The 27618-nt window shown below is 46.0% G+C and overlaps 1 protein-coding gene across 1 annotated transcript; it reads right to left on the bottom strand.

The window, feature by feature from the left end:
• Positions 1–2358: 2358 nt before the first annotated feature.
• Positions 2359–5050, bottom strand: Ccl1 (C-C motif chemokine ligand 1). The gene is made up of 3 exons (XM_021661821.2): positions 4915–5050; positions 3573–3684; positions 2359–2617 (listed from the first exon to the last, which is right to left on the bottom strand). The coding sequence occupies exons 1-3, from the start codon at positions 4988–4990 to the stop codon at positions 2530–2532; spliced, it is 276 nt and encodes a 91-aa protein (XP_021517496.1). The 5' UTR covers positions 4991–5050; the 3' UTR covers positions 2359–2529.
• Positions 5051–27618: the final 22568 nt, after the last annotated feature.

Here is a 27618-nt window from a genome sequence, read left to right as displayed (position 1 = left end):
GGGGACCTCTACTTTGTGATTTGCTCATGACTAAGCCTGAGAGGAAGTCTTCAGAGAGTTCCCCATGTGCGCTCCTCATAGAAGATGGGTAGAACAGCTGGAGAAAAGAGAGTAAGATAACCTAAGCAGAATGGTCTGCAGGCCTCTATTGCTCTACTGTGCTTGCTGATCACCACAGCCACCATTGGTATCCCAGGGCTGACTCACCCAGAGGAAGCCAGTTCATCTTTCTCCTCCATGACCTCTCTTGCCTTTTGTCCCTCTCTTTCCAAGAATCCCTAAGCCAACAGCCTCACTCCCAAGCCCATTAGAAGAACAAGGCTCCCCAGAGCCTCAAATATCTCATTCCAAAGTTAGAAAGCTGAAGTTGGGATGGGACAGAAAGAACTTCCCTGCCCAGATGCAGGCCATCCCAGAGCAAGACTGTTACCTAAGCTGCTAGCTCCAAACCCAGAGCCACTGCTGTGATGCCTCTGTTATCAGAAACTCAGCAGCTCTAGGGCCATACCAGGCCCTGTGCACTGTCCACCATGCATTGATCTCCGCCAGGTACCAAGGCTGTGTGCCCAGGATGCAGACAAGAGAAAGTCTGCAATCTCAAATCACATGCCAATGAACCCCACCAACGGTTCTAAGGCAGGAGCTCCATACTATCTCCATACTATCCCCATAGCCTGAGGATACTATCCCCTGAGGCTATGGGGATAGTATCAAAGCTTCCCCATGCCTGTAATACCAAAGTGCCCTGGAGAGGCCTGGAAACGTCCCACAAATGCCCTGCCCTCTAGTGGCTGCAGTCTCTTCACACTGCTGCATTAATTTTAGCAGCTGCCATCTGCAGAGTCAGCTAGAAGAACAACAGCCCTGCCTCCAGAGGTCCCTCTTTCCACACATGGAGGCAGCCCTGCGACTGTCATTGGTTGGCCAAGGAGAGGTAGCCTGAGTGGATGGGTTCCAGGGGCATCCTCAAGAAGTCTGCTTGTAACTGCAGCTCTCCTCCACCAGCAGAGTCCAATGCTCATTAGACACCGAGCTCTGTAACTATCTCAAGCAGACATGGGTCTGAGACACTGTGCCATACCTGGACCAGAGCCTCAAACATCTCCAGGATGTTTGCTTGTTTGATCTTACTTAGGCCCTGCCAGACTATTAGAGGTAGCAGTTTTGTTCTCCTCCTGGCCTTTCTAACCATACTCTGAAATAACTTGACTGTTTTTAATACAAAACATACCATAAATTCTCGGTGGGTTTGGACTATGTTTTTTTTTTTTTTGGACTATGTTTTTTTTTTTTTTGGACTATGTTTTGAATGCTGATAATCTATTTTTATTGTATTTTTATGGTGCTGGAATTTCAATATTGTGCTTTGTGCATGTTGAACAAATTTTCCTCACCATCAAATTACACTCTCAGCTCCATTGACTTTTTTTTTAAAAACAAGGTCTAAAGAATATTCGTTCTTGACCTCATGAACCCCAGGCCCTGCTCTTAATAACCTAAGTAGGTTTCTATCCAGATTGCAGGGTTGAACTGTGTCCTTGCAGGAAAGGCAGAAGGACAGTGTAACTTACAAACTGGCCTACAAAATGAATATGAGGTTTGGAAGTGGGCTAAAGAGAGGATGGATGCAATAGGAAAACCCCAGACTTTTTTTTTTTTTTCACAGAAATTGCATTTTCTTCAGGGATAACTCTTGACCATTAGAGGGTGCTCTAAGCTCAGGAGGGTAGTGGAGCATGGAGAAGGAAGTGTGATGTTCAAAGAGGGTCTATGTGGCTGGTTTGGGCTCTTCCGAGTGCCTAGAACAGTGCCTCTGATGCCTACTTTTCTGGCTTACAATCCTTTTGCTTCATACTCAGCTCCTGCCATCCGCTACTCCTTGTACTTCAGAACCTCTTTCCTGGGTCTGCTGCATACCCCTAATGGCTCCACATGCCTTCCCCTGGCCTGGATAATCTGGCCCTGAGAGTCTTTGTGTCCTTCTCCAACCCCGATCACTTCATTTATAAACCAAGGTTGGCAACATCTTAGAGACAAATGAACACAAAACTCCCCTCCAGTTAGATCATAGAGTATTATACCCTGTCCCAAGTCCTCTGGGAGGGGCAAGCAGGAAGAAGGGCTCACATTCCTAGGCCCTGCCCTGGGCCAGTTGTTCTGTTATGGTTTCTTTAGCTACCAAAGCTAAAGGGGAGGCCATGGCATAGCCTGGGTCAAAATTACCCTACACAGTGGTTCCCCTGATACCGGGTGCAAACCCCTCTCAGCCTCCAGCCCCTGTGTTCCACCCCCTCCCAGTGCCAATCAAGCCTAAATTTTAAAACCTTCATGAAGTCCAAGAAACACAGACAGCAGGAGTTGAAGATTTCATAATTTAAGCAGATAAAGTACCATAATATAGCTTATCACATGACTGACATTCGTGAGCCTGCAACAGTGGGCAGAGGGATGGTGGCAGCTGGAGGGTGTGGGACTGAGTGAAGCCGCAATCTCCAGAGCTGGGATGGGAAGGCAGAGCTCCTCTTCACTTCAGCAGTGTCTCACCTTCTTCAGGTAATCATCAAGCCAAGGGCTCGTCTTCAAGGCACAGCTTTCTCTGCCCTTCTTCATCTTGAATCTGTGGACAGAGGACATGGGCAAGGACCCGGGTCACTCACTAGGAAGCTGTAGCACTCATCTCTCTACTTCTTTGACACCAGGGGCCCCTGAACTCCCTACTCTGTAAATGAAGAGACTGTATAAGATCTACTGGTGGCACGCTGGTGCTGGGTTGGGAGCTGAGTGGTGGCGACCACTGGGCCCTCCCCTAGAGACTACGATTTCTTCGATGGGACTAAGGCAGAGGAGTTGGCCAACATCCTGATGTGTATCTGGGATGAAACCTCCCCATCCTAGAGCAACTCCCTGCTCCAGCTTTGAATGTCTGTGTGTCCACCTGGGGCCCGCTCACTGCCCTGGCCTCATGGTGTGTGTGTGTGTGTGTGTGTTGACAGAAAGAGAGAGAGTTGTGTTCATGCTATACAGACATGTGTGGTAGCCAGGGGTTGGTGGTATAAAGTCTTCCTCAATCAGTTGTCATCTATCTTACATTTAGAGGCAGTGTCTCTCACTAACTCTTGACCCTAACTGTTTCAGTTAGGTCCGAGCCAGCAAACCCACAGGCTATGCCTGTCTCTGCCCTGTCCAGCACTGGGATCACAAACTCACACCATCTGGCTGAGCTTCCTCTGTGCTGGTTGGGAATAGAAACTCAGATCATCATGCTTGAGCACCCATGTTGCTCACTAAACCCATTCTCCAGGCGGTTTGTCTGTTTTATTAAGCATTACCTTCTGGCTATATAATATGGGATATATAAAGATCAGCATGCTGAAATTCAAGCACATCAATCAAGACCCTCATGCTCCCCCTGGCAGCCAAGCCTTGCCCTGCACCTTAGTTTGCCTGTTTGGGTTTAGAACAGAAGAGCGCCTTCTTCTTGTGGAAGGGCGCCATCTAGTGTCTGCTGTTCTCGTTTCTGTCGGCACTATCCCTCCCCTGGCTGCAGGCTAGTCAGGTAGGTGTTCACTCACATCACAGCTGGATTGCCACAGGTGGAGCTGGTCTCTTTGTAACACTTGACTGACTTCAGGGAAGGCATTCTCTTCATGCTGTTGAAGCAGCAGTTAGCGGAGGACACATGCACTAGACAAAAAGCACAAAACCCCCATTAGCAACCAGGCCTCAGCCTCTCCCACAGGATCAAAAAGCAAAACCCACAAAGCCCTTCCTAGGACAGACAGGGGCGGAGACCATATCCCGAGGGCCACAGCACAGCTCTGTCTCAGCAGCCACTCACTGCCGGCATGGGGAGAATAATCAGAAGGCTGAGGGGGTCAGATCTAAGCACGCGACAAACCAGCAGATGGTGGGGACTCGAGCCGCAAGCCAGCCTGTGTCCTGTGTGTGTAGGAAGATTGTTCACACTACCTATACAGCCCCCTTCATCACTCACGTGGCTCTGTGCTGCACTGCCACTTAAACTCAAGGGCTCCAGACTCACTCTCAAGGGAACCTGTTACCCCTATCACTCGAAGGACCCTGAAGCCCATGGTCCACAGACTTGGGACCAGGTGAGGAACTGCACACGAGCTCAGAAGGAAAAAGAAATGTCCCCAAGAAGTAGCTAGTCTAGTCACCCACACAATCTCCCATTTCCCCTTCCTTGGTCTTCACCTCTTTTGGGGCCTACTGACCGCCCACTCTGTCCCCCATATTCCACCTTCAGCATCCACCTGTTCTAACTCTGGATCCTTCCTGTCTCACTATTCACAGAAACCCTTAGGTCCACTATCCTCAGGTCAGTGTTCTCTAGAACATGGATTTCATTTTAGCCATGCAGAAAACATTCTTGAGAGGAATAATCATTTTCTGGCTATTAGCTCCTATGGTTCTTTCTTCCGACCCTGCCTGTCGTCTGTCACACTGTGGAAATCAGACCTAGTCCCTCCTCTGGACTTTAGGGCTCCCTGCTTGTGGTAGATAACCCTAGTCCCTTCCAGCTGTCTGTAGGGTGAGGATCCCAATTATCTTCCACACATGGAAACTGGCTCAGCTCTCAAAAGAAAAAGTCCCTCCGAGCAGAGGCTCCTGGCCCAGGTTTATCTCTGCAGCCACCTAGTTCTGGGATTAGAAAAACAATCAGAGGAATGGGCTTCAGGTCTGAGCTCCCCATAGAGCAGCAGGTGAGTGCCCCTGGTTCATAATCTTCCTCTGTGCCCAGTGCCCCCAGCCCATTCATGCCCTCCATGCCTACCCTCCAGGTAGGAGCAGAGATGGAGCCAGTGTGGTGTAGGTAAGCTCTATTCCAAGCCCAGAGCACCTGCCTGTACTTCTCCCCTCCCTGGGCCCAAGCGCAGGGATGCCACCACTCACAGCTCTTGCTTTCCACATCCTGTAGCCACACTGCAGCCAGCAGCAGGCACATCAGGGCCATGGTGATGAGCTTCATGGTGATGAGTTTCTGGCCCGAGCCTCTCCTGAGCAACTACTGAATGTCTGGAGAAGCCAAGAGCTCTCTCCCGCCTCGTCCTGTACTGAGCTTTTATCGGCAGGCCCGGGGTGATTTCCCAGACCATGGGGAAGAGGTGGGAGTCCCAGGGAGCGAGAACTCATACCCAATAGCCACATGGTAAACTCCTCTTCTCACCTCTCCTGGGTACTATTCGAAGTATGTCTGGGTGCCTGGTGGCCTTGGGAACTTCCCCCAGCGCAAAAGCAGATATTGATCTTTACATTCTTGACAAAATACGTGGGAGCCGTTCTGGCCAAGTGGAAAGTCAAGAAAGGTGAAAGAGAGGAAGTGGCCTGTGCATAGCCTGTCTAACCCACACCATTCCAGCTGAAGCAGCTAATGGCCCTGGAGGAGGACAAAGCCGAGGAGCTATGAGCTGTATCAGAGTGAGCTTGTGTTTGGGTGCCATCTCTGCCAATCAGTGACTGCACGAACTTATCTATGCTGCACATCGCTACAAAATGGAACTAGGACCTATCTCAAATGTGGGTGATAAGAATAAGTGAAGCGTTGAGAGGATGACTCAGTCAGCAGAGTATTTGCTATGCAAGTGTGAGGACCAGAGTTTGGTACCCAGGACCCACATAAAAAGTGGGGGTAGTGGTATGGTCATGTAATCCCAGAGCCAGATGGGTAGCCAGGCTGATCCCTGGGCTGACTGCTTGGCCAGCATGGCCTAGATGGAGAGCTCTAGGCCTGTCAGAAAGCAAAGCGGTCCATATACACATAGACACATGCATGTACCCCTTCACACACATGCACACGCACGTACATACACACACACACACACACACACACACACACACACACACACGTTGGAATAAGATCTTCTTTGCCAAACACCTGGCCAACATATTTGCTACTATTTCTATCTCTTTGTTCCCCAGCCCTTTCTCAGCTTACTCCATTCTAGGTCTTTGCTTGGTTACCCTTGGGAACACAATAGCCAATGGAGGCAGAGCCTGACCTGAGCCATCTTGCTTCAATTTATAAACACAGAACTATCCAGCACAATGACGACTACTCAGTAAAGATAGATATGTCGTGTGGAGAGCACAGGAGAATGTTGCGGACACCCAGGGACTTCAATGGACCCCTTCCTGACAGTGTTTTGGAAGCAGCATGTCCTTCAGGCTGCTGTGGAGACAACATGCTAGGCAGAGGAAGGACTCTGTAAAAGCCAAGTACGGAGGAACACAGCTCACTTGAATCACGGGGAAAGCTAGAGCAGGGGGTGTAGCTGGAGGTGGGATTGTACATCCAGATGAAAACAGTGTGCAGCGTGTGATACTTGGGAGAAGCAGCTCATAGTAGGCCCTCAAAAAAAAAAAACTGAGTCAAACCTGTACATTGGCATTATGAGGCCTATACACAGAGGGTAGGCTAGGCTAGGCTAATCTACTTTGATGTTTTACTATCACTATCACTATAAAAAAAACAACAACAAAACTTCAGTGTTTGCCTGTAGCCAATCAGATGCTGTACTAGATAGTTACAGCTCTTCCTTTTACATCCCAAATGGCCAAGTATCAATCGCCCCTTCTGCCATAGACTTAACCATCTCCAGTATTTCACTCCTACTGTAACATCTGCCTGTACCAGCCTCCTAGCCAGCTTCCTCTGTGTCCAGTCTGCTCATTTCCAACACCTCTTTGCCCATAAAAAGCCACCTACCAACCTCCGCAGGCAGGTCTCAGCCTCCTTTGAAACCCCTGTGTGTGGATGGCAATGTGACATCCTTATCTTCCTGCATCTCTCCACTGGGGCTCCCCTCTGTGCTACTGTGGCATGTCTGAGTTGAATGAGCCTTTTAAGACCTTTGGCAACGATGATTCTTGACATTCCTGAGGGAGACTTTTCAAAACTGGAAATGTCTTGGCTCCATTTCAGAGTCAGAATCAAAAAGCAAGTGCCCGTAGATGTGAGAGGAAAACTCCAGGTGATTGTCAAAGCACCAGAAGATAAAATCTCCACAGTAGAAAGGGTGGGAGAGTGACTTTCAGGAGGAGGGAAGTCTTGGGCTTGATGCTGTATTGAGAATGGGGGAGGCGTGGGGTACAGGGACTTGAGCCCTGGGTGTCTAAGAATAGGATCAGCTCGAGATCTCTACACAGCTGGACCAATGCCCATCAGCCCCCTACTGCTTCCAGTCACCAGGAAAGTCATTAAAATCACTACCCCATTGTTGTCTCTCTGCTGAGCCCTTGTCTTTGGGGGATGATGTGTTCTGGTCCTTTACCCTGGGGTCTTTGAGAGAGAGAGGAGGTGTGTGTATCAACTGGTCAAATGCAACTACTATCTTTAAGTTCTGGCAATGAAAAACGGGGCCATCGTGGCTCTTCCCCTGTTCCTGGGGCTGTCCCCACAACGACTCATTTCCCATCCTCCCCCTTGCTGTGGCCACAGCTAATTCCCAAACAGAAAAGAGGAACTCATCAGTACTTTGTCGTGCCTTCCCTTTACAGCCCTCCTGTCCCCCAGCACTTGGAAGGAAGTGGCCAAAGGTAGGATCTTATCCTCCAGCAACTTCATGTTACACATGAGTACCCCAACATGGCTTTCCAGGACCAGGGACCAGGACAGTAATTGCTCAATAAAATCTCCGTGAAGTTAAGCAAGCAGGAGCAAAATGATCTGTGATGGACTGGACAAGAAGTGATCTCGGGGCTAACATTGTTATAACTCACACAAAGCAATCCTCTTTGTTGCTTCTAGTTAGGTTTCCTTGTCACTCGCCTTTCATTTACTGGTACCCACTATGTGAAGATGGGGTCCAGGTAGCATTCAGCCAAGATAGAGTCATCCTGAGGTTGAGACCACCCAGCAGGGGCTGGTGCTGTCCAGAGGCATTTAGCTCAGCCCTGTCTACCACATGCTTTTTAGTTATAAATCCCGATGGTCCTTCCAGACCAGGGCATAGACATCCCCTTGGCATGTATTCAGAACTACAGAGATGCCTAGCTCCATCTCTAGGGTGAAGTCCTGTTTGTTCCTTCAGGCAGAGGAAGAGGGCAGAGCCCAGGGCTGGATACATCCACATCAGATCTCCTGTCTATCACTTCACCTTGGTAGGTAACACGGGCTTTCTGAGCTGTATTCCCTCTTGGACCTAGTACAACTCTTTCCATCACTGTCAAAATAAACTTCTCAATCCTTAGCCTAATTGTGGGTTGTTGGACGGGGTTCCTGAGATGGGAGATGAAAGGGATGAAACATTCCATCACTGGAAAGTCTCCTGAACACCTAACACAGGCCAGGTACTGGGATACCCGGTGAATCTCGTGGGATGCCCAGCTTATGCAGACATAGATCTTGGGAAGTGCTCCAGAAGAGACAGTGTCCTGGAAGCTGAAGAATTCATTGAGTTCACTGCCAAAACTGGGTCCCCTTTGCTCCGAACCTGGGACTGTTCCGAAGGGTCCATGGGTGAGGCCAAGAAGCATCACCATCTCCTAAATGGGGCTCCAATTCCCAGTCTCTATATCTACTAGCCTTGTCTACAGACACCCAAGTCAAAATTTGTGCTCTTGATGATGTGGGTACAGTGTCCTTCTGAGTCCTTAACATCTGCCCCGGGCACAGATGCCTCAGGTAAGCCTATGTTGATTCACAGTAAGGATGTCCAGTACCCACACACCACAGAATTCCAAACCCGGTCTTCTTTACTTCCTGTCCCTGTGGCTTCCAGCTGCTTGACTCTTTTGTTCTTTACAGGAGACCTTGCCTGTCTATTGCTCAGTGACAGCACAAAGGACACAGAAGTGATTCTCACTACAACAGGCAGGCTGAGGGGAGCCCTGAGGTTGTCACAGTAGTGACCATCACCAATTCTTTCATGTGCTTCTGAGCCGGAAAATGCGGCCCGCTGTGCTCAGGACGAAGCACAAATGTCTTGGCAGCACTTATAAAGCACAAAGCAACAGCCCTGGTCACTGAAATTCTCGACTTCATATGCCCAGATTTTTTTGCTCCTCCTGCCCAGAACTTGCCCCGGCTTCACCTGACCAACTCCCCACAGGCTGTGCCATACCCAAGCTCCTGCAGAGAGCCAGCCTTTGCCGGCTCTTCATACTGTTTTGACTCCCTAGGGCTCCATGTCCCTCCCTACCTAGGGGCTCCCAAAGGGCAAGAGTCTAATCAGACCTATGCTAATCAGACCTCTTCTTGCATGGTCTTACTACATGTGGGATGCAGCAACTACTGGGGGTGAGAAAGAGAAAGGATTTGGTACCCACTGAGGCTTCAAGCCTTAGTGGCCAGGAGGGAGTTACACGGGTAGCCAGCTGTGGACTCAGGATAAACATCTGGGTTCCCAGCCTGTGTCTGTTTATACAGCGTTCCACAGCTGGAGACCTTGCAATTTCTGTGTGAGCAACATAATACAACGCGGGGTCCCTGTGACAGCCATGGCCTATTAGGGTGCTTCTCCATTCTCTCTGCAGGCATCTTCCAGGGCTCTGTTGTTTAACAGTTCCTGCCTGGTCACTGAGGCAAGAGAAAAGGTTGTAGCACAGATCTGACCCCCGCCCCAGGGCCAGACTTAAAGAAAAGAGCACCCACAAAGCAACAGCTGAATACAGGCTGACGTCAATGTGTGGTCTAGATGCTTAGGGCTCCTTAGGTAGCAGTGTGGTATTTCACCTGGGCCTGGAAGGATGCAAGTAGGGTGTGCCCAGAGAAGAAGGTGGGGATGTGCAACAGTAGGTAGTAATTTTGAGTGGGTTCTGGGCCAACCCGTAGGCTGCTGGCCCAGGCTCCCCTGAATGCTACTTATAGGTCTCAGGGTTGCTTAAGCTCTGAGCTCATCTCAAAATGGAGCCGCGAATACTCCCCACCTAGAGTCTTGGTGTGGTATTGAAGGCAAGTACTTAGAACAATGCCTGGCAGAGTTCTCAAGGAAAATGGGAGCAGTGAGTTCAAGGCACGGATGTGGAGGCGTACTGGCTCTAAAAATGAATAGGGAGGAGGCCAGAGTCGGGTTACACAAGATTATGTCTACAAGGCTCTTTCCCCTGCTGGCTGTCACTCATGGTTTGCTCAAGACAAGGCCTGTCTTCATTCGTCATTAGGCTTGGAGGCCCAGGCTGAAGGCTGGGGACAGAAGAGAAAGAGGCAGTGAAGGAATGCTAGAATAAAAGAGGACTGGTCTGTAAAGAAGAAAAAATCCTGAGAATCAGGAACCTTCCAAGAACTTGGACAAGTCATTTCTCCCTAGACCTCCATTGCCTCCTAAGAAATAGTGGGGGACAGGGAGGGTAACCCACATGGTCAGTCTTGCCCTGGAAGTTCAACTCACAGTATGACCATTTGGGAAGCTTTGATCAAAAGACAGGGCTTGAAACCTGTTGGACTCCTGAGTATCCTTAATCCAGGGCTGTTAGGGTGACACATATCTCCCCCAGCTTCACATCCATTTGCTCTCTGGGTCTCCAGGAAAGGGAAGAACCCTACCCCCAGGTCCTGACTAAGGCATCACCCTTGCTTTTCCTAAAACCTGAAGTTGGCACCAGTGCTGTTAACAGCCATGCTGGGAGTCTCCAGACATGGCCCTTTCCTTTATGAGAGATATAAAGGACAACGAGTCCTGACCAGCCTGCTCCTGAGCCCTGGATGAATAGATCCCTCTACTCCCTGGGAAGAAGGCCTTAGCCCAAAACTCAGCAATACCCAGGACATCAGGAGCCCTGGGTGCCTTGTAAGGATGCTATGGTGGACTCCAAATCATAGGCATTTCCTTGTAAAGGTCCTGTACACTCAAGGGCTCCTTGGGGCTCCACTTACTCGGGATATAAGCTGGGTTCCAGGAGCATCTCCGTCCTCTTTTCTTCTAGATCCCATCTTAGACCAGGGTGAGCCCTAAGAAAAGCTAAATAAACCTGGTCATTGGGCAGATGAGGAGCCTAAGGCTAAAACAAGAACAGGAGGACTCAGTGATGGAGCTCAAACAGCACCCAGGCCTCTTGGCGCCTCTTATGAGTTATGGCCTTGTGTTGGTGTCTGCAGAGACTGGCTATGGACAAAGGGGCAGGGAAGGGTGAGTGGGAATGGGTCCTTCTGTATGCTGAGGTACTGAAGATGCCCACAGCCATTCAGAGGCCAGAACAAATAGTCCACCTTTGTATGGAATGGAGAGGACATCTTGAGCATTTCCAAGCCACAGAGCAGGAACATGGGGGCAGGAAATAGCGTCTACAGTGTGCCCACTAAAACCAGCAAGGCCACCTCTAGTTGAGGGGACAGGCCCATGAGCTTTGGGAAAGTCCCCTCCCCCCTGGGCTAGCAAGTAGGACAGACTGGGACAACATAACCCACAGCTCATTTCCCAATCTGTCCTATGCCCAGTGCTCCATGGGATCCTGGGAAAGACACTCAACATGTCAGTGTCTGTCAGCCTTGGCTTATCCCTGGAGAAATTCTGTCACCAGGGCTGGACAACTGAGCTCTGGGTAAGCTCAGCTAGCCAGGAGAACTTTCTGAAATCTCAGTCGTCAGTGTCACTGGCCAGGTCAGCACCCAACACCTGTGGCTCGGGCCCCACTCCTCATCCTGATGGGCTGTAGGAAGTATTGGATACGGGCTCCATCACTCAGTTTTATCATTTTGCTTTTTCATGGTGCTAGGAATCAAATTCAAGCCCTTTGCACATGTTAGGCAAGTGCTCTACCGTTGAATTTCACCCTAATCCCCCGGCCCCTGTCACTGCATTTTAATCCAGATTGCCAGTTTCTAACACCTGCCATGCTGCTTATCTGCCTGGACTTCTGTCTTATCTTGGGCACACTGGGTTATCAGGGCCTCTGCCCAGTGAATGATGCAAGAGTTCTTCCACAGGCATCTAGCACAGGCCCAGGCTGGAGGCTGGAACTCCTATCCTGTCTAATCCTGTGCTTCTCACTTTGCCCACTCCCACTCCCTCCCACACCCTTTTCACTGTGCTGCATGCTAACTTCTGTTCTTTTATGTCACCAAAATGGAGTGGCCCCTGTTTCCTGTGACTTCCTTATTGGTAAATCCAGGTCACTTCTGGCTATTGTCTTGCCCAGTCACTCATCACCCTTGACCCTCTTAACCACCCCCTTTCAGGAATAATCTCTGGCCAAAAATTCCATGGCCCATTGCTTTCTTGGTTTCCCACCAACCTCTGTCACTGAGATATAGTAGGGGCTCCTCGTCCTTTGTCCATTGCCTGCTCTTGAGATCCTCCAAGCACCTATGGTTTCAAAGGATGCTTCCTGAGTGTCAGGCATTTCTCAAATGCCAACCTACCCAAACTTGCATATAGACCCAGAAACAAATCATCCTCATACCCCATTTTACAGACAAGAAGTAAGGCACAGAAAAATTGTCCACAGAGCTAGACATTGGGGAGGTGGATACCAGGGCAGGCTGTGCATAGGTGCTAGTTCGGAACTGTTCTGTCCTCTTCTCCTGTCCTCTTCTCAGCCAACTGGCTTCTTCCGGCCAGGCAGACAGCAAACCATGCCATATCCTATACCACCTGTGAGCTCGTGCACACACCCTGGATAATTCATCATCCTTCTGCCAGACACACCTTGGTCTTATCATAGACTCATGTCTATGAAGATCTCCCAAGTGGGGTGGTTTTTACCCTGCTTCAGCCTGGCAAGCTGCTACTCTTGCCAAAATTACCTCTTCCTTGGAACTCCAGTTCCCCACCAGGGCCCTGAAAATGCAAAAGACTGCTAGTCCGGAGAAGAAGCAGATCTATGCTAGGCGAGCACATAGCCCACATCATAAGATGAGGTGTAACCTGGGCTCGCCTCTGCCAGCGTCTCACCTGTGTCTTTAAGGAAGCAGGTGCTTGCAGTCTGGCCATTCTTATTCAGGCACATCAACAGAAATAATTTAAGACTGTTATTAAATAAATGTGTTTCCCTTACTTCAGTCATATGTAATTCCTAGCAACAGTATTATCGGTTGAAAGTACTTAGAAGATATGCCTTAATGGAGAGTTTATCGGGCTTTGTAATTAGCAGAGCAATTGTGAGCACTTTAGAGTACTTGGAGGCAGATTAAACCCACTAAAGAGAATCAGCCACTCAAAAACACAAAACAGTATCCATTTACACGCCGGCAATTGCTGTGCTGATTAGAAATGCAGATACTCGTGAGGTTCCTATAAATCTCACTCCCGAGGCAGAATCTGACATCTCTCCCAGCAAGAACCCCTCATTAATTAAGGCATCGGATAGTTACTGGATACCCACTATGTGCTGGGGACCCAGATGCACCGGATGCTTGTCCTCAGAGCTTACACCTGTGTGAAAGCCCTAATTTTCAAGCAAGCTAATATAGAAATGAGATTATTTCCAATTGGCTGAGTCAATGAGGGAAGCAGAGCAAAAGGATATGTCTAGAGGGGAGATTAAAGAGCTCGCATGTGAGCTGAATGATAAGAAGCCAGGAAAATGGAGGGGCTGAATAATCTAGGCAACAAGAATAGCGAGCTTAAAGACCTAATGTATCTTAGCTTCTGTCATGCCCTGAGTAAGACCCTCAGACAAAGAGATCCATGAAAGTGCTCATTTGAGAACTATAGAAGGGATGAGAGAATCAATGGGCATGCCACCACTACATGGATACCTTATCTGGACAGCCCCACAGTGAACACATGCCTGAGTTATCCCGCCCAGGAGAGAGGGGCGAGAGGATTTTACTCTAACTCCTTCCAGTCATGCGGGACTCCCTATTTCTCCTGGTTGGTCCTGCTCAGGGGTACAGCAGTCTTCAGTAGCTGAGGGCAATTGGATGTACATGAAATGGAGGGCATGACTAAGTGACATGAGCTGGGACTGGCAGCATCTGCTCTCCACAGGGACCTGCCTAGACTGTTCCGAAAGAAAAGTCAGTGCAGGTAGACTGTGAAGCCTGTGGGGGAGATAACGATGAGGGATGAAGTTTGAGAGGGCAGTGGAAACCAGCTCCCATGAACACTGCTGTAAGAGCTGGGGGGTAGGGTGGCTTGAATTTCTGTGTGTTACAGACCCAGCCATGAGATTTAGTCAGGGTGTGGACTGAATTCACTTTCTTCCTTTTCTTCACTTCTTTAAAAAAAAAAATCTGGTTACTCTTTCAACTGAGCAGAAGGCAGAATTTTAAGGGGGGGCGGTATTATTTTGGAGAGCAAGAGAGAATGGAGAACCAGATACACACAAGCAGGAGTCCAGATGAGATGCCAATGGCGTCATCTGGCAAAGGGATGGTGCTGGGTGCCTGTGTGGGTGTATTGTAATACCTAGGCAGGCGTGCCAGGGGAAATAGATTTGGAGGTGAGCTAATGGAAAGACAGAGTGAGGCTGGGGAATGGAAGGTGTGGACTGAATGAGTCTGGCGCCATCCTTGATCTCTGGGATGGACCGTACCACTCACCTGATGGGGAGCTGTCACTCTCCAGATTTGGGCTTCCACTCTCTCATGTGGAAAATTAGAACAGAATGAGCTGATGTCTAAGGACCCCTTCAGCTCTAGTGGTCCACAGCCTTATAAATCACTCCAACATTCTCTTTTCAAAGTCATGGTTATTTTTAATAACACCACAAGACTCTGGGAATGGTGAGTCAGAACAAACGGTAAGACCTTGAAAAGCACCTACATCTGACCACATTTCCCCCCTCTTCTCTCTGAATCCTTCAACTCAAGGGAGCCAGTTTACTCACAACCCTCTTTGCACACAACACAATATTCACAGTTGTCCCTTAGTATGGATGAGGGAGTGGTTCCAGGACCCTTGTGGATGCCCCTATCTCAAGATGCTCAAGTCCCTCATCTGAGGTGGCACAATGTTTGCATGTAACCTCTGTGCATCCTTTTCATCTGCTTTCAGTCACATGTAGAATACTTGTCATGCCCAATAAAAAGGCAACACTATGCAAACAGTAGCTATTTTGTACCGTGTACAGATGCACTTTTCTACTAAATATTTTAAATGCATGATTGAGTAAGTCCATGGCTTCAGAACCTCTAGATATGGAGGGCTCACTACATACATTTTTACATTCTTTATTTTTATATTGTTTTAAAAAAAAAAGGATAAAAAGGTCAGAGGAGGAGGGTTGAACAGCTTGCTGTAATAGCATGGTCCCTTATTCCCCAGCACTCAGGAGAATGAGGCAGGAGGAGTGTGAGTGTGAGGCCATTCTGGGGTACATGTTGTACCAAAGCCTTGTCTCTTATTTACTTGTCTCATATTTACTTATTTACATATAAATACTTATATTTACATATAAATAAGTAAATATACAATCTCCACTGCCATGCTGTTTATTGTATGCAATTGTTCTTTTGCTGTGAAGTGGTTTGTTAAAAATACATGGTTATCAGGCACTGAATAAGGTTTTTTGTTTGTTTGTTTGTTTGTTTTGTTTTAAACGATGTATGTATCCTGCTGGTGATCACTGGCTCATCGAGCCACTTCGTGAGCATTTGAGGGTTTTTTTTCCCCCAGATTCTTACATATTGTAAGAGCTAAGCATTTTCAGTACACATGCTTCCTTCTACCGGAAGGCTGTCAAGTCAGAGCATTCACTCTTCAACAATAGTTCTGTCTCTTGGTCCTGACTGTGCCCCTTCTGTGCAAGTCCACCCCTGCTCATTGTCACAGGTCTCTTGAGTATTTCTATTCTGCTTCTCTGCACCACCACCCATCTCCTCTGTCAGAAGCTATTCTGTTAAAGGGGCACATCAGGCAGGTGGACCTGCCAGAAGGGAATCTGGTATCTTTCACGGTCTGTACCACAACGCACCCCAGAATTATGGCCAACCTCTGACAGTCATTTGTGCACTGCTGCATATCTCCAAAATCTGGTATGGTATGAATAATCGGTTTCTGGGTATTAACCCACTCTGTTTGAACAAACTTCCTAGAGGATCTTATTGAAGATGTATTGCTGTTCAGATGAATTAATTACTGATTATGGAATTCCTGATTTGATTCAAACAATTTTAAAAGTTAAATGGTTTTACAACTTCTTAAACAATTTTAGAAAGTTTATGGCTGCAATAAATACCTTTGTGAACTTCCATATGCCTCACTAAGAGACGGGCTTAAGGCAGATTTGTAGCCTCACTTATGAATACTGGTATACACCAAAAATATAGGCAAGTTGATTTAAACTTTCCATGGACCCAAAATATAATGGGGCTACCTAGAAATGTCTAAATTAAGAACAAATCTTGATGCCATTATGTACAAACTACTTAGTTATAATTTCTTATACCTTGTCACTTTATGTATTTATATACTGTTATTCTAAATTTACTTTGTTTCTTGAAATGAATGACAGATAAAATTATTGTCCTGAACTTACTATCAACTAAGAGATATCAGGAAAATGTGTAGCCAGGTCAGTCCTAATTGAAAAGACATATATTCTTGTACCTTTTAGACCCTGTTAACCTTTAGGCCTTGTCAACCTTTGTCACTCTGAACTCACTATGAACTTATATAATGGACACATAGATAAGAAATGTTTAGTTTTAAAACATGTAATCTGTTGTATTTTAGAATTTATCTGTTTTGTAATTAATTGCCCTTTTTTTTTTCTTTTTACTATGAAGTGATTCCTTTTCTGTAAGCTTTGTCTCAGAAGTATAAAACTCTGACCATAGATTAAACATTGGCAGAATCTCATTGGACAGAAGTCATTTGGGTGGAAGCCTGCTGGAGTTGATCCCCTCTGGAATTTACTTCATCCGAGAGTTGTATATATGTAAATATGTCCATCTTTCTGTTCCTTTTTTTTTTACATGTACATGAATGTATATCAATTGTCTGTATGTTAGAAACTCCTTTTGTATCGTCCATTGACTATGTGTATGATATGTACAAGTCTATATGTCTGATTGCTTGTCTATGTGTACATATTGGCTGATCCTATGGAGCCAGCAGCCTAAACTTGCTGCAGTTTCTGCAGAGGGGACACTAGCAGAAACCAACATCATAGTCACATGTAAGCTTGTAGGAATTCATTGAAGTTAAAGTTTTAAACTCCATCCACCCTTTTCCCATGAAGGTGTGTGCATGAGTGGTTATTGCTTACTTTTACTCCTCTTTCCCTTTTCTTATCAATTCACAAATAAGTGTGTAGATTCAAGACCTAACTATCAGCCTTATAAGAAAAGCAAGTCAAAGTTTACTCTAGCCTGTGGAGGCATCAACAGCAGCCTGCTCCTGTGCAGGAAGTAATCAATGAGCCTCTAGAAGCCTGGCTGCAGGAGAAAAAAAAATGTCCAATCTAAGTTTTCCTTCTTAGCATCATTGCAGCCAGTCCCTAGACCTAGAGAAGGAATACTTGGCTCCCTCCCCTCTTTCTTCTTTCAATCATGATCGGTTGCCTGAACCATCAGCTCAGCGACCCAAGATATAAGGCAAATGGAATTCCATATCCAGTCCTAGATCCTACCCTGGACCCTGGACCCTGGAACTTTGCCAAAGCAGAGAAAGAGAGGGAGAGAGGCACTGGCATTCAGACTTTAGCAGACTTTAACACTCCTCTCTGTCAGACTCAAGGGATCAAGATGTGGCAAAGTGTCAACCTTACTGAGTCAAAGTGTTAAGTGTCTTCAGAAACTGGAATTTTCTCTCTGGGAAGCTAGTTCTGAAGCATTAGGAATCAAGCTTTCACCCCACCTGAAGAAAAGCCAACTCTCTAGATATACTTCCAAGCCACTGCATGACATAACGCTTTATGACAGGTCTCCTTTCCATGAGCCACTGTGCCTAACAGGCTCCATGGGGGGCCCTTTTTCTGTACCTTTTATGGGTTGTTTTTGTTGTTACGTGTTTTGTTTTGAATGAAAATATCATATATCTTAGGCTGGTCTGGAACTTTCTATGTGGCCAAAAATGACCTTGAACTTTTGATCTTCCAACCTCTACCTGTCCTATGATGAGAGCTGGAATTGCAAGTGAGTACAAGCACATACAGTATACGCAGTGCTTAATATCAAGCTTGGGCTTCAAGAATGCTAGATAAACACCCTATCAACTGAGCTAGAGGGAGGATCTGTCCTAAAGAGAAACTGCCCTTGCAGCTTGGGCCAGAGACCAAACTCACATGCAACAAGGCAATGACCCGATCCACAGCCTGGAGCACAGATGCAATTGGCCAGCAGACTTGACAGCAAAGGAAATGCTTATTGTTATAAACTACTGCTATTTTAGATTGCCTGTTACTGTAATAAAACCACACTATGAAGAAATGAATGCCTAGAAGTAGGTATTGCTGTAACCAAGGTGTAACTTTGGCTTCGGGGCTGAATACCAGACAGCAGGCAATTTTTAGAAGAGACTCTAAAAAATGACAGTGCATCTAATGTATTCCCCAAGAGCCTCTTTGTCTCATCAAAGGTCTTAGCGAATGAAATGATTTGGTCTTGGCCACCAGGCTGAGCATGAATGGCCGTGACTTTGACTAGGTGCCCTAAAGCTACATTTCTTGTTGTTGTTGTTGAGAATATTTTACAAACCTGTGACCCTCTCCCTCCCGCATTGTCAGCTGATATCTGTCTATGAGGGCAAAGGGAGCAGAGATGGTGGACAGAAGGAACTGGAGGGAGTTAGGATGGCCCTTGCGTATGACAGTATGACTGACTTCCAGGATCAGCTTCAGTGAGACAGCCCAACTTTATTCCAGGTGAGTAAGGGCTATATAGTTTTTGAGGCGTGGGTGGAAGGGTCACGGGGAAGGTGTACACTATTAGCTGGGACTTGAGGTGCCAGAAATGATTTATATTCCAGGTATTCTAGATATTTGATCGGCAGGTTCTTATCCGAAGAAAGGAAGCCGAACCTGCATTTTGGCCATAAACTGTGTGACCTCCTTCAGGGGTGTGGGCTCTGCTCACAGACACTCTCCAGATGAATTCAGGCAGAGAGAAAGAAACCCCCTGCCGAGAAAGGAAGTACTACATTCTGGCTGAGCTGTCCAGACGTGGTCAGCAGGGTCTTCCAACAAAACTGCTATGACAAGAAGGGTGAGGAGATTGCATTTCTAAACCCTGTATTACCTGGACTTTCTCAATTTACAATGGTCTCTCTCAATTTTGCTTGCAAAGGTGTGGTTCTTGGAACTACTTCCTTTGTATAGCACCTCTTTTACAATAGCTAGCCACAACCAAGTCACCCTCATAACAACTCTGTCTAAAACTTCTCTCAAACCCACAAATTCAACCACTTTATTTCATTTTGGTTTTTTTCTGCCTTCTCACCTATAAATGAGACAATTTTCTCAAATCTTTCACAATGCATTACATGCACTGTTATTTTTACAAGTCCCTTCGAAAAATCACCTGTTGTCTGGTACTAGGCCCCAAAGCCATGGGTTGTGGCAATACCTACTTCTGGGCATTCATTTCTATGTAGTGGTTTTACTACAGTAGCAGGCAATTTGAAATACCAATAGTGTATAACAGTAAGCACTTCCTGTTTGCTGTCAAGTCTACTGGCCAATTGCATCAAACCTCCTGGCAAACTGTATTCGTGCTCCGGGCTATGGAAATGGCCAGGGCCTTGTTGCACATCTTTCAAGTTCCTGAACCCAGGCTGCAATGGCAGTTTCTGCTTAGAATGTATTTCCCCAGCAAAAGATCAGTGAGAAAGCGGTGAGAAAGTGGATGGGCCGAAACTTGGAATGCTTATGAAGCATCTACCCGGACATGGCACACACACAGTGCCTGGCAGCACCCAAAGCCAGCGGTGTCGAAAAGGAAAGTCTGAATCATTTCAGACAAGAACACAGCCTCCCACAGTAGGAAGAGCTCTTGCCATGCTCTCACACTAATCCTGTTAGGACGTGTGTGGTAAGCACCCTCTCATCTATGGCTTGTTTCGGGTTAGCCTTGAAAGAGAGAAAACATAATCTTAACACACGTCTGTCTTTTCTGTTAACTCAAAACTCCTGTGTCTCGTTTAAAGCTACAAGGTTGAAGTCTGGAGGCTCTGGGTTAGGCCAGCAGCACTGCATGAACCAGGTGTAGTGGTGTATACCCGAAATCTTAGAATTGAGAAGGTAAGAGCAAGAGAACTTAAGGTCATTCTCTGCTACTTTCACAGTGCAAGGCCAGCCTTGGCTAGAAAGCCTGTCTTAAAAGAACAAAAACAAGAGCAAACCTAGGTTAAAACCCTCAGCTGCACATTTTAAAATTATCTTAAATTTTTCTGCTAAAGTTTGTAAAGTTTTCTTTTTAAGCATTAGCTACCTAGAGTTTTGGTTTCAGACGCATACACACTGTGTATGTGTGCATGCGAATGCTTGTACAAGCACTCATAGGTACACCCATGCTGAGGCCAAAAAAAAAAAAGAGAGAGAGAGAACTTTGAGTGTTGTGCTGCGTCACTCTTTCCCTTATTACAGAAGCACAGTCTCTGAGAATGGAACTAGGCTGACAGCAGGCAAACCCAGTGACTGTCTCATCCCATCCGCCTATAGCACTTGGGTTACATGTGTGGCCACTCTCAACTTTTAGAGGGATGCTAGGATCCCCATCTCAGGTCTTCACACTTGTGCTAAAAGTATCTTTAACCACTGGGCCATGGGTCATCTCCCCCAATTCTGACACGTGCATAAATGTTTTTGTGTTAATATAAGAACCCAATTTGACCTTTACTGATATGCACCACCATTTTCCCAGGCTTTGGATGGTCCCTCCATCTCCTGTCCTGTAGATCTGAGGGACAACCCATACCCCACCCTGAACCGCAGCTGTACCCTAGTGTACTGTGGCTCTACTGCTGGACTTTCACATTGCATGTCATTGGCTAGCTCATCTGCTCTGCACCCATATCTCAGAAAGAGCTAAATGGTGATCTAAATCACCCCTTTAGATTTTCTCATCAAAAATGTTTAGCTTATTCTCACCCTTTTTAGGAGTCGAAATGAACCACCTCAAAGTGTTCCACAAAAATATCTGGTGGGTGCCAAGCTATGCTCTGAGCATATGTTGGCTTAGTAGATCATTCTAGTGACCCATGAAGGTCAGTAGTCTCTCCCACCCCCCACTGAAGATGAGGAAGCTTAGGTTGGCTGCCAAGGCTTCAACAGAGCAGTTTTGGGATGGATTCAAGTGTGACTTCAGAGCCCTTGTGGTCCCCACATCACACAACCTAGGTTTCCAAGGGCTCAGGCAAAGGATGCTGAGTCACTCTTGCCCTCGGGGCCCCACAAGAAAGAGGAAGAGGCTGTGAAAGACCTCATCAAACAGTAGGGTTTCCTCTCACTCCTCCGCAAGTTTCTTGTTCCCCAGCTGGGCTGTGCTCACACCTTGCATAGGAGTAATGGGCTGTGGCTGGTATGACTGCAGAGTGCTTCCTGATAGATATCTGTCACCTTGCTGAGTGTTCCTGGTGAGAGCAGGAGCCGTGCAGGTTATAACTGAGTTAGCTCTTTCCCACTGATTGCAACAACCAGGCAAGGACCTGTCTCTCTGACTTCCAGAGATGGTTTATCTTCTGAGAAGGAGGGGGGTCACCTAAAAAGCCCTTCCCCGTGCCAGCACATGTGTGCAAATGTACAGGTGACTGCAGACTTTACATCATCTAGACTGCTCCCTTCCAGGTCATTGACTCCTTTAATTCTTAAAATATAAAGCCATTTTATCACCCCTCTCCTGGACAATGAGCAAAGACTGATAAATGACCTGTCGACCCATGCTGATGCTCTGTATTCTTAGTTGCAGAGAACTGGGGGCACCACACTTACAGAGTTTCTATGCACAATGTTGGTGAATGAGTGGGTGTCAATGTTGCTATGCCAATAGCCACAGCAGCTCCTGGGGAACTAGGCAGAAACACAAGCTGCTGGTCTTGGGACCTACTGAATCAAAAACCTGGGGTTAGGGATCCATCATCTCTTTTATAAACTCTTCCTACAGAACTTCAGTCTATGCCTTTTTTCCTCAACTTTGAGTTCACTTGTATAGTCCTGCACACTAAGGTCTCAATGCATAGCAGCTATTGGGGTGTAGGGACAGTGATCACAGTGATAGCTTGTTGGCAAACAAGTCCAGCATTTTGGCTTCTAGAAGAAGATCTTGTTTCTGAAGTCATCCTCAGTGCAGAAGATGGAGAAACAGAAATTGTCCGGAAGTATTTTGCTTTGGTGCTTAGATGAATGACTGAGCTGAGCCCCTGGCCTGCCACACCGTTGCCACTGTGTACTTTGTCATTAAGACTTGCGGACAGAGACTAGAAGATCACTCCGTTGGTGAACTGCCTGCCATGCAAACATAAGGACCCAAGTTCCGATCATCAGCACCTATATAAAAAGTCAGGCATTGTGACATATTTCTATAACCCAGCATGGGGGACACTGGAGACAGGTGGATCTCTAGAGCCTGTTAGCTAGCCCAACTGAACCAATGAGCACCAGGTTCAAAGACAGATCCTATGCCAAAACACAAGGTAGGGAACAATCAAGAAAAGACACTTGAAGTCTATCTCTGACCTCCACAATAGGCTCCCTGCACTCCAACCCCCGAGTCTTGTTGGCGCAGTCTGAGAAGTTCACAATGTCAAAGGTACACATTATAGTAGATGTCTATGCAACTCTTCACACACTGATGATTGTATCTCTGTGACTCATAGGTAAGTCAGACTCTACCGTAGTGAGCAAAGCTGGCTTCGGTTTGATTTACCTTTGATATTTCAGATTGCTTTTGGAGTTGAATGTTTTCTCATGATAACATGAAAGAAAATGCAAATGGCAAATCAACCATTGTGACAGCACTTCAGAGAACTGATTCTCACCTTCCACAGCTTAGCTCTTTGTAGGAGCGTCTTTAGGCTGCCCCCGTCATCCTGAGCTGAGTCTTGTGCTCTTTTTTCCACTGCTGTATCATAAATGTTTTCTTTGATGCTCCTTAATTTCCATAATTGCCATGGTGATGACTGAAAGATATTTCATCAAATGGGACTGACAAAATCTAATTATAGATACTTAGCTGGTTGTTTAGGCACTGGGTATTAGATATTTATGTGTCTAATTATAGACACTTAGCTGGTTATTTCCAAATAACGTTGTTTGTGACTACTTTTCCCTAAGTCTCATTTTCTATTTGTGATGGTTTTCTTTAAATTAACTTTCTGGTAAAAGAAGAATGTTAAAAGAAGGCATGAGCTCACCCTTGATTGCTGGAACACACAAAAATGCCCCAGCTCTGTTCAGATCCTGACTCACGCAGTCAAGCCTCCAGCGCTTGGCGTTGCCACTCTCTGTGTCCTTTGGTCACTTAATGAACATGTAGCTGCATTCCATTATTGGCTTAAGTTTTCTTTCTGCAAATCTCAGATCCACTTTTTTTTTTCAAAGATATAGCTAGCCAGAATGTACAGCAAAGAAAATCCATTTTCAATTAGAGCTCTGGTATGCATCTCAATTGTCTCCCAAAGATATATATTGGAGACTCGATCCAGAGAGGCAGTACTGGGAAGTGGGAGAGCTATCAAGAGGTGGGGCTCAGTGAGAGTTCTTTAGCTCATTATGGGGCATGTTCTCGATGGAGACCATGGGACCCAGGACTCCTTCTCTTCCTCTCTCTTTCCCTCTTCCCTCCCCACCGTGTCTCACCCAAAATAATGAGGCCAAAAATTATGGCCTGGAACCTCCAAAATGTGAGCCTTTTCCGGTCCTGATAGGATGCCATCTTGAAACTGAAATGTAGCTGTGGTAACCAGAGCAGAAGCATTGTGGTAGCCAGGCCGGCAGTAATGGTAATGAAGCTATTACTCCTCCTTAGTAACTGAAGGAAAGAAGAGCCGGGAGACTCTCGCCTGAGACTCCAGCTAGTGTCCTAGCCTCCCTCTCCCAGATGCAAGGAATCTTAGGAGATGCTATTCTACATGGGAAGTAATTGAAAGTGAGGCACTCTTGGGGGGCTTCACCATCCTTGAGAGGGTGGTGTTTTATAGTGATATAGTGGTTAGAGGATCAGCCACACTTCCGCAAGGAACTCCTCACCCATGGTCTATAAGGAAGACCGATAAACACACTAGTCTTACCAAGACGGACTTTGGTGAAATCATACCTTGGTCTGTCATTGGTGTCCATCTGAGATGATTAGACGTTAATGCATATCCCCAGGGAAAGTTAATGCAACAGATTCCCAAATCAAGTTTTCCTCTGTGTAACTTGATTATACCAGGGAATTATTACAGTTACAGAAGGCTGATATAATAAGTATAAACCTCCATGCCCAAGCGTGCAAGTATCTACCATGACATGTGTCTAGATGTACACACAACACACATCTGATCATAGGACAACCTCTCTGCTGAGATACAGGCTTCCACGTGTATTCTTCAAATCACACACACAACACATACACACACACACAACACACACACATGCACCACTGCAGAGCATGCTTACCTGAGGGTGTCATTGAGCATGTACAAGCTGAGGTATGTATGTTTGTAGAGCTGCACATCTGGGTGATACTGAAAAATAAATGAAACTGCCCAAATTGAACACTGACCATTTACTACTTGCTAAAATAACAAGCTATGTCATAATCAGATTTTAAAAGCTCTGGGTAAGAAGCAATTAAACCAACAAAAGAGATTTGGTGCTTCAATAAGAAAGCATCTGAAGCAAGCAGTGATGGGGAAAACACAGAGGCAAATGTAAAAGTGACTTGAGCGACCGCTGTTACAAAATTGCCTTCTTTGACTTCCGTTGTTTGAAGTGCAGCCATGCAATCATATGTTCCTTGGCTTCCTATGGTAGGCTGAGGTTAATTTTTGTTTCTGACTTTAAGCCTTTGCATGAAATGACCCAAGTTAAGTTTTGCTTGTGCTCACAATTTAAGCAGAAAGCCTTACTTAAGGCCTTAGAACTGTCAGATCGGACAGCCTTTGTGGCTGGTCCTTATTACCTTTGACAATTCTCTTTTGCTCGTCTTCCCAGCCAGCTGAGAGTGTTAGCAAACAGTGCAGCTACACTTGGTTACTGACGTACCTTCTAGAACAGTCTCATGTCCGTGCCAGCCTCACTGGCACACAGACATCTTGTGCTTCCGTGGTCGGTTCTTGGGTGGCCTCTCCAGTGTTGGTATCAATCACCTTATAGGTGAGAGACTGCTGGGAAGTTGTTGGAACCCCCGAGAGCACATACATCCTAGGGACAAGAGCATGGCTGCATGAATGACAGCCAAAGATGAAAACGTCCAGAGCAGAGATTACCCGGAGCCCTTTTTAAACAATTAAAGAAATCAACAGAAGAGGCAGAGCCTATCTGATGAAAGATTTGCATGTGTTCTTTAATATCCTTTAAACTCGAGGCAACACTGTATAATTAACTAACACAGAGCTGTTTAACAAAGTTAAAGTTTTTGCAAAGATGTCAGGCACTTCTGTTTTGAGGGTAGCTCTGTGGCCAACTCTATTGCCTAAAGAAAATTCAAGGCATCATTCTCAGAAAACAAAAGAAAAACACATTCAAAATGTGGAGCAAAGAACAATGTTGGCCCCTGAGTCTTGAGATGCGTTCAAAACAGCTTGGATGGAGGGTTGTCAGTGACAGTTGAGGATCTCTGGCTACATAATCAGATGCTCTGCTCAACTCTGTGGGTGATGAGTATCCTAGCATGCATGAAGGATGCGTATCCATGCATGATCCCTTGTGTTAAATTTTTGACGCTTAAAGCCATCCAGATTCAGTGTTAGGCTTAGGGAAAGGCTTGTTTAGATTTTTTAGTGAAACTGGAGAAAAATTAGGATTCAGTCAAATTATGTCTGTGTGTGTGTGTGTGTGTGTGTGTGTGTGTGTGCCCTCGAGCACACATATTTGCTGTGTGGTGAGGAGTGCCTGTAGAGGTCAGATTTCCCGAAGCAAGAGTTATAGGCGGCAGTCATGAACCACCTACCATGTGGGTGCTGGAAACCAGACACCAGAATTTTGAAAGAGCAGTGAGTGTTCTTAATGCTGAGCCAGCTCTCCAGCCCCTTGTGGCTAAATCTGTCTTAAAACATAGTTTAATTAAATTTGGACTGATAATTACCTGTGGCACTTTCATGAGACTAGTAATTCTTTGTGTGCTTTAAAATATGGTAGCCAGAGCTTTGATAGGATCCAAAGGGCTTTATTAGATAACATTGGTTTTTAAAAGCTGCTACTTACAGTGACTTACAGTGTTGTGTCCTGATACAAGGAGGAGATGCTCATGCACTGTATGCGCATGCCAGCACTCACATAATAAACGTATGTGAGAAGGATTTCCAGGTTCCCAGGTGATCATGTGGGGAGAGGGATGAACACTTCATTTTTTTCTTTATCAACAAAGAAACAAACAAAACACGTATTTTGTCTAGAGAGACTGTGGTTCAGAGTCCTTGTTGCTCTTCCGGAGGATCAGAGTTTGCAGCACCCACATTAGGTGGCTTATGTATAATACTCCTAACTCCAGCTTCAAGGGACAGGATGCTCTCTGTCAGCCTCCTTGGGCACCTGCACATTGGTGGGAAGTACCCACACTTAGAAACACTCGTATATGTAATAAAAAAAAAAAAAAGCAAATCTAGGAAATAAAACACCGAAGAACCAGCAATGTTTCTGATCTGTAAGAATCCAAAGAGCTGTAACTATTCTCATCAGTGAACTGGGATCCACACAACCTTAAGGTTCTGATTTGCTTACCATTTGGTTGATGGCTTCAGAAACGCACCAGTTTTCCATTAGAATGTCAGAAATTCTTGCCCGACCCAATAGCATGCTCTAAGAATGAGCAGAAAACAGTATTTGTTTGGCTCTTCCTCACGAATCTCTAGCAAGGAGAGTTGATTATTTGGGTGGGAGAAAATAGTTCACATAATAATTAGAATCATGATTGATAACATTATTCCAGGACATGCCAGTCTTCTAGAAAGCTTGTGCATCAAGGCACACATATCAAATACTAACATGACCTAAAGAAGACTGGCTGCTACCCACTCCCTGACAACGCCTACCATGTAGTAAAGACCACAGGAGAAACCCTATTGGCTTAAACATTTCTCTTTTGATAAAGAGAGAAAATAAATTATTTCTAGATATTCTGGGGACATTTCTGGAAACTCTCAAAGTTAATTTGAGGTTTTGGGGATTTTTTAAAGACTTAATTTAGACATTGATTTTAGGGAGTTGTCAAAAATGTCAAAAGATTTTAAACACTTGATTAGATATGATCACAGTTTCCTGGAAAACAGCACCAAAACGCTTAGATTTTGAAGGCAAGTAGAGACAGTTATGTATTCTCAAGAAACAAAAATTCTTAGCTGTTTTAATAAAAACTGACATTTCTTAAAATAATCAGATCTAATAAAAGCAAGATGCCATGGAACTGTCTTGACAGAATACAGCATCTTTTGTTTTTTGAGGTCAATTACTTCAGAGGTAAATTAAAGACAAAACCTTCACCACCAAGAGCAGAACTACACTCCAAGAAAATGTGATCCTTTAAACAGCAAGAACACCAAATTTTAATGCTGAGCAACTGGATTACTGAGCTCATCAAAGAAACCTCAAAAGTTACGGGTAACATCTATCTAATCTCCTGCGCTGGCCACACATAAA

This window comes from Meriones unguiculatus, chromosome 7 (genome assembly GCF_030254825.1).
Source record: "Meriones unguiculatus strain TT.TT164.6M chromosome 7, Bangor_MerUng_6.1, whole genome shotgun sequence".
Classification (NCBI taxonomy): Eukaryota; Metazoa; Chordata; class Mammalia; order Rodentia; family Muridae; genus Meriones; species Meriones unguiculatus.
The sequence above is the reverse complement of the archived record's forward strand: the minus strand, read 5'-3'. Positions and strand labels throughout refer to the sequence as shown.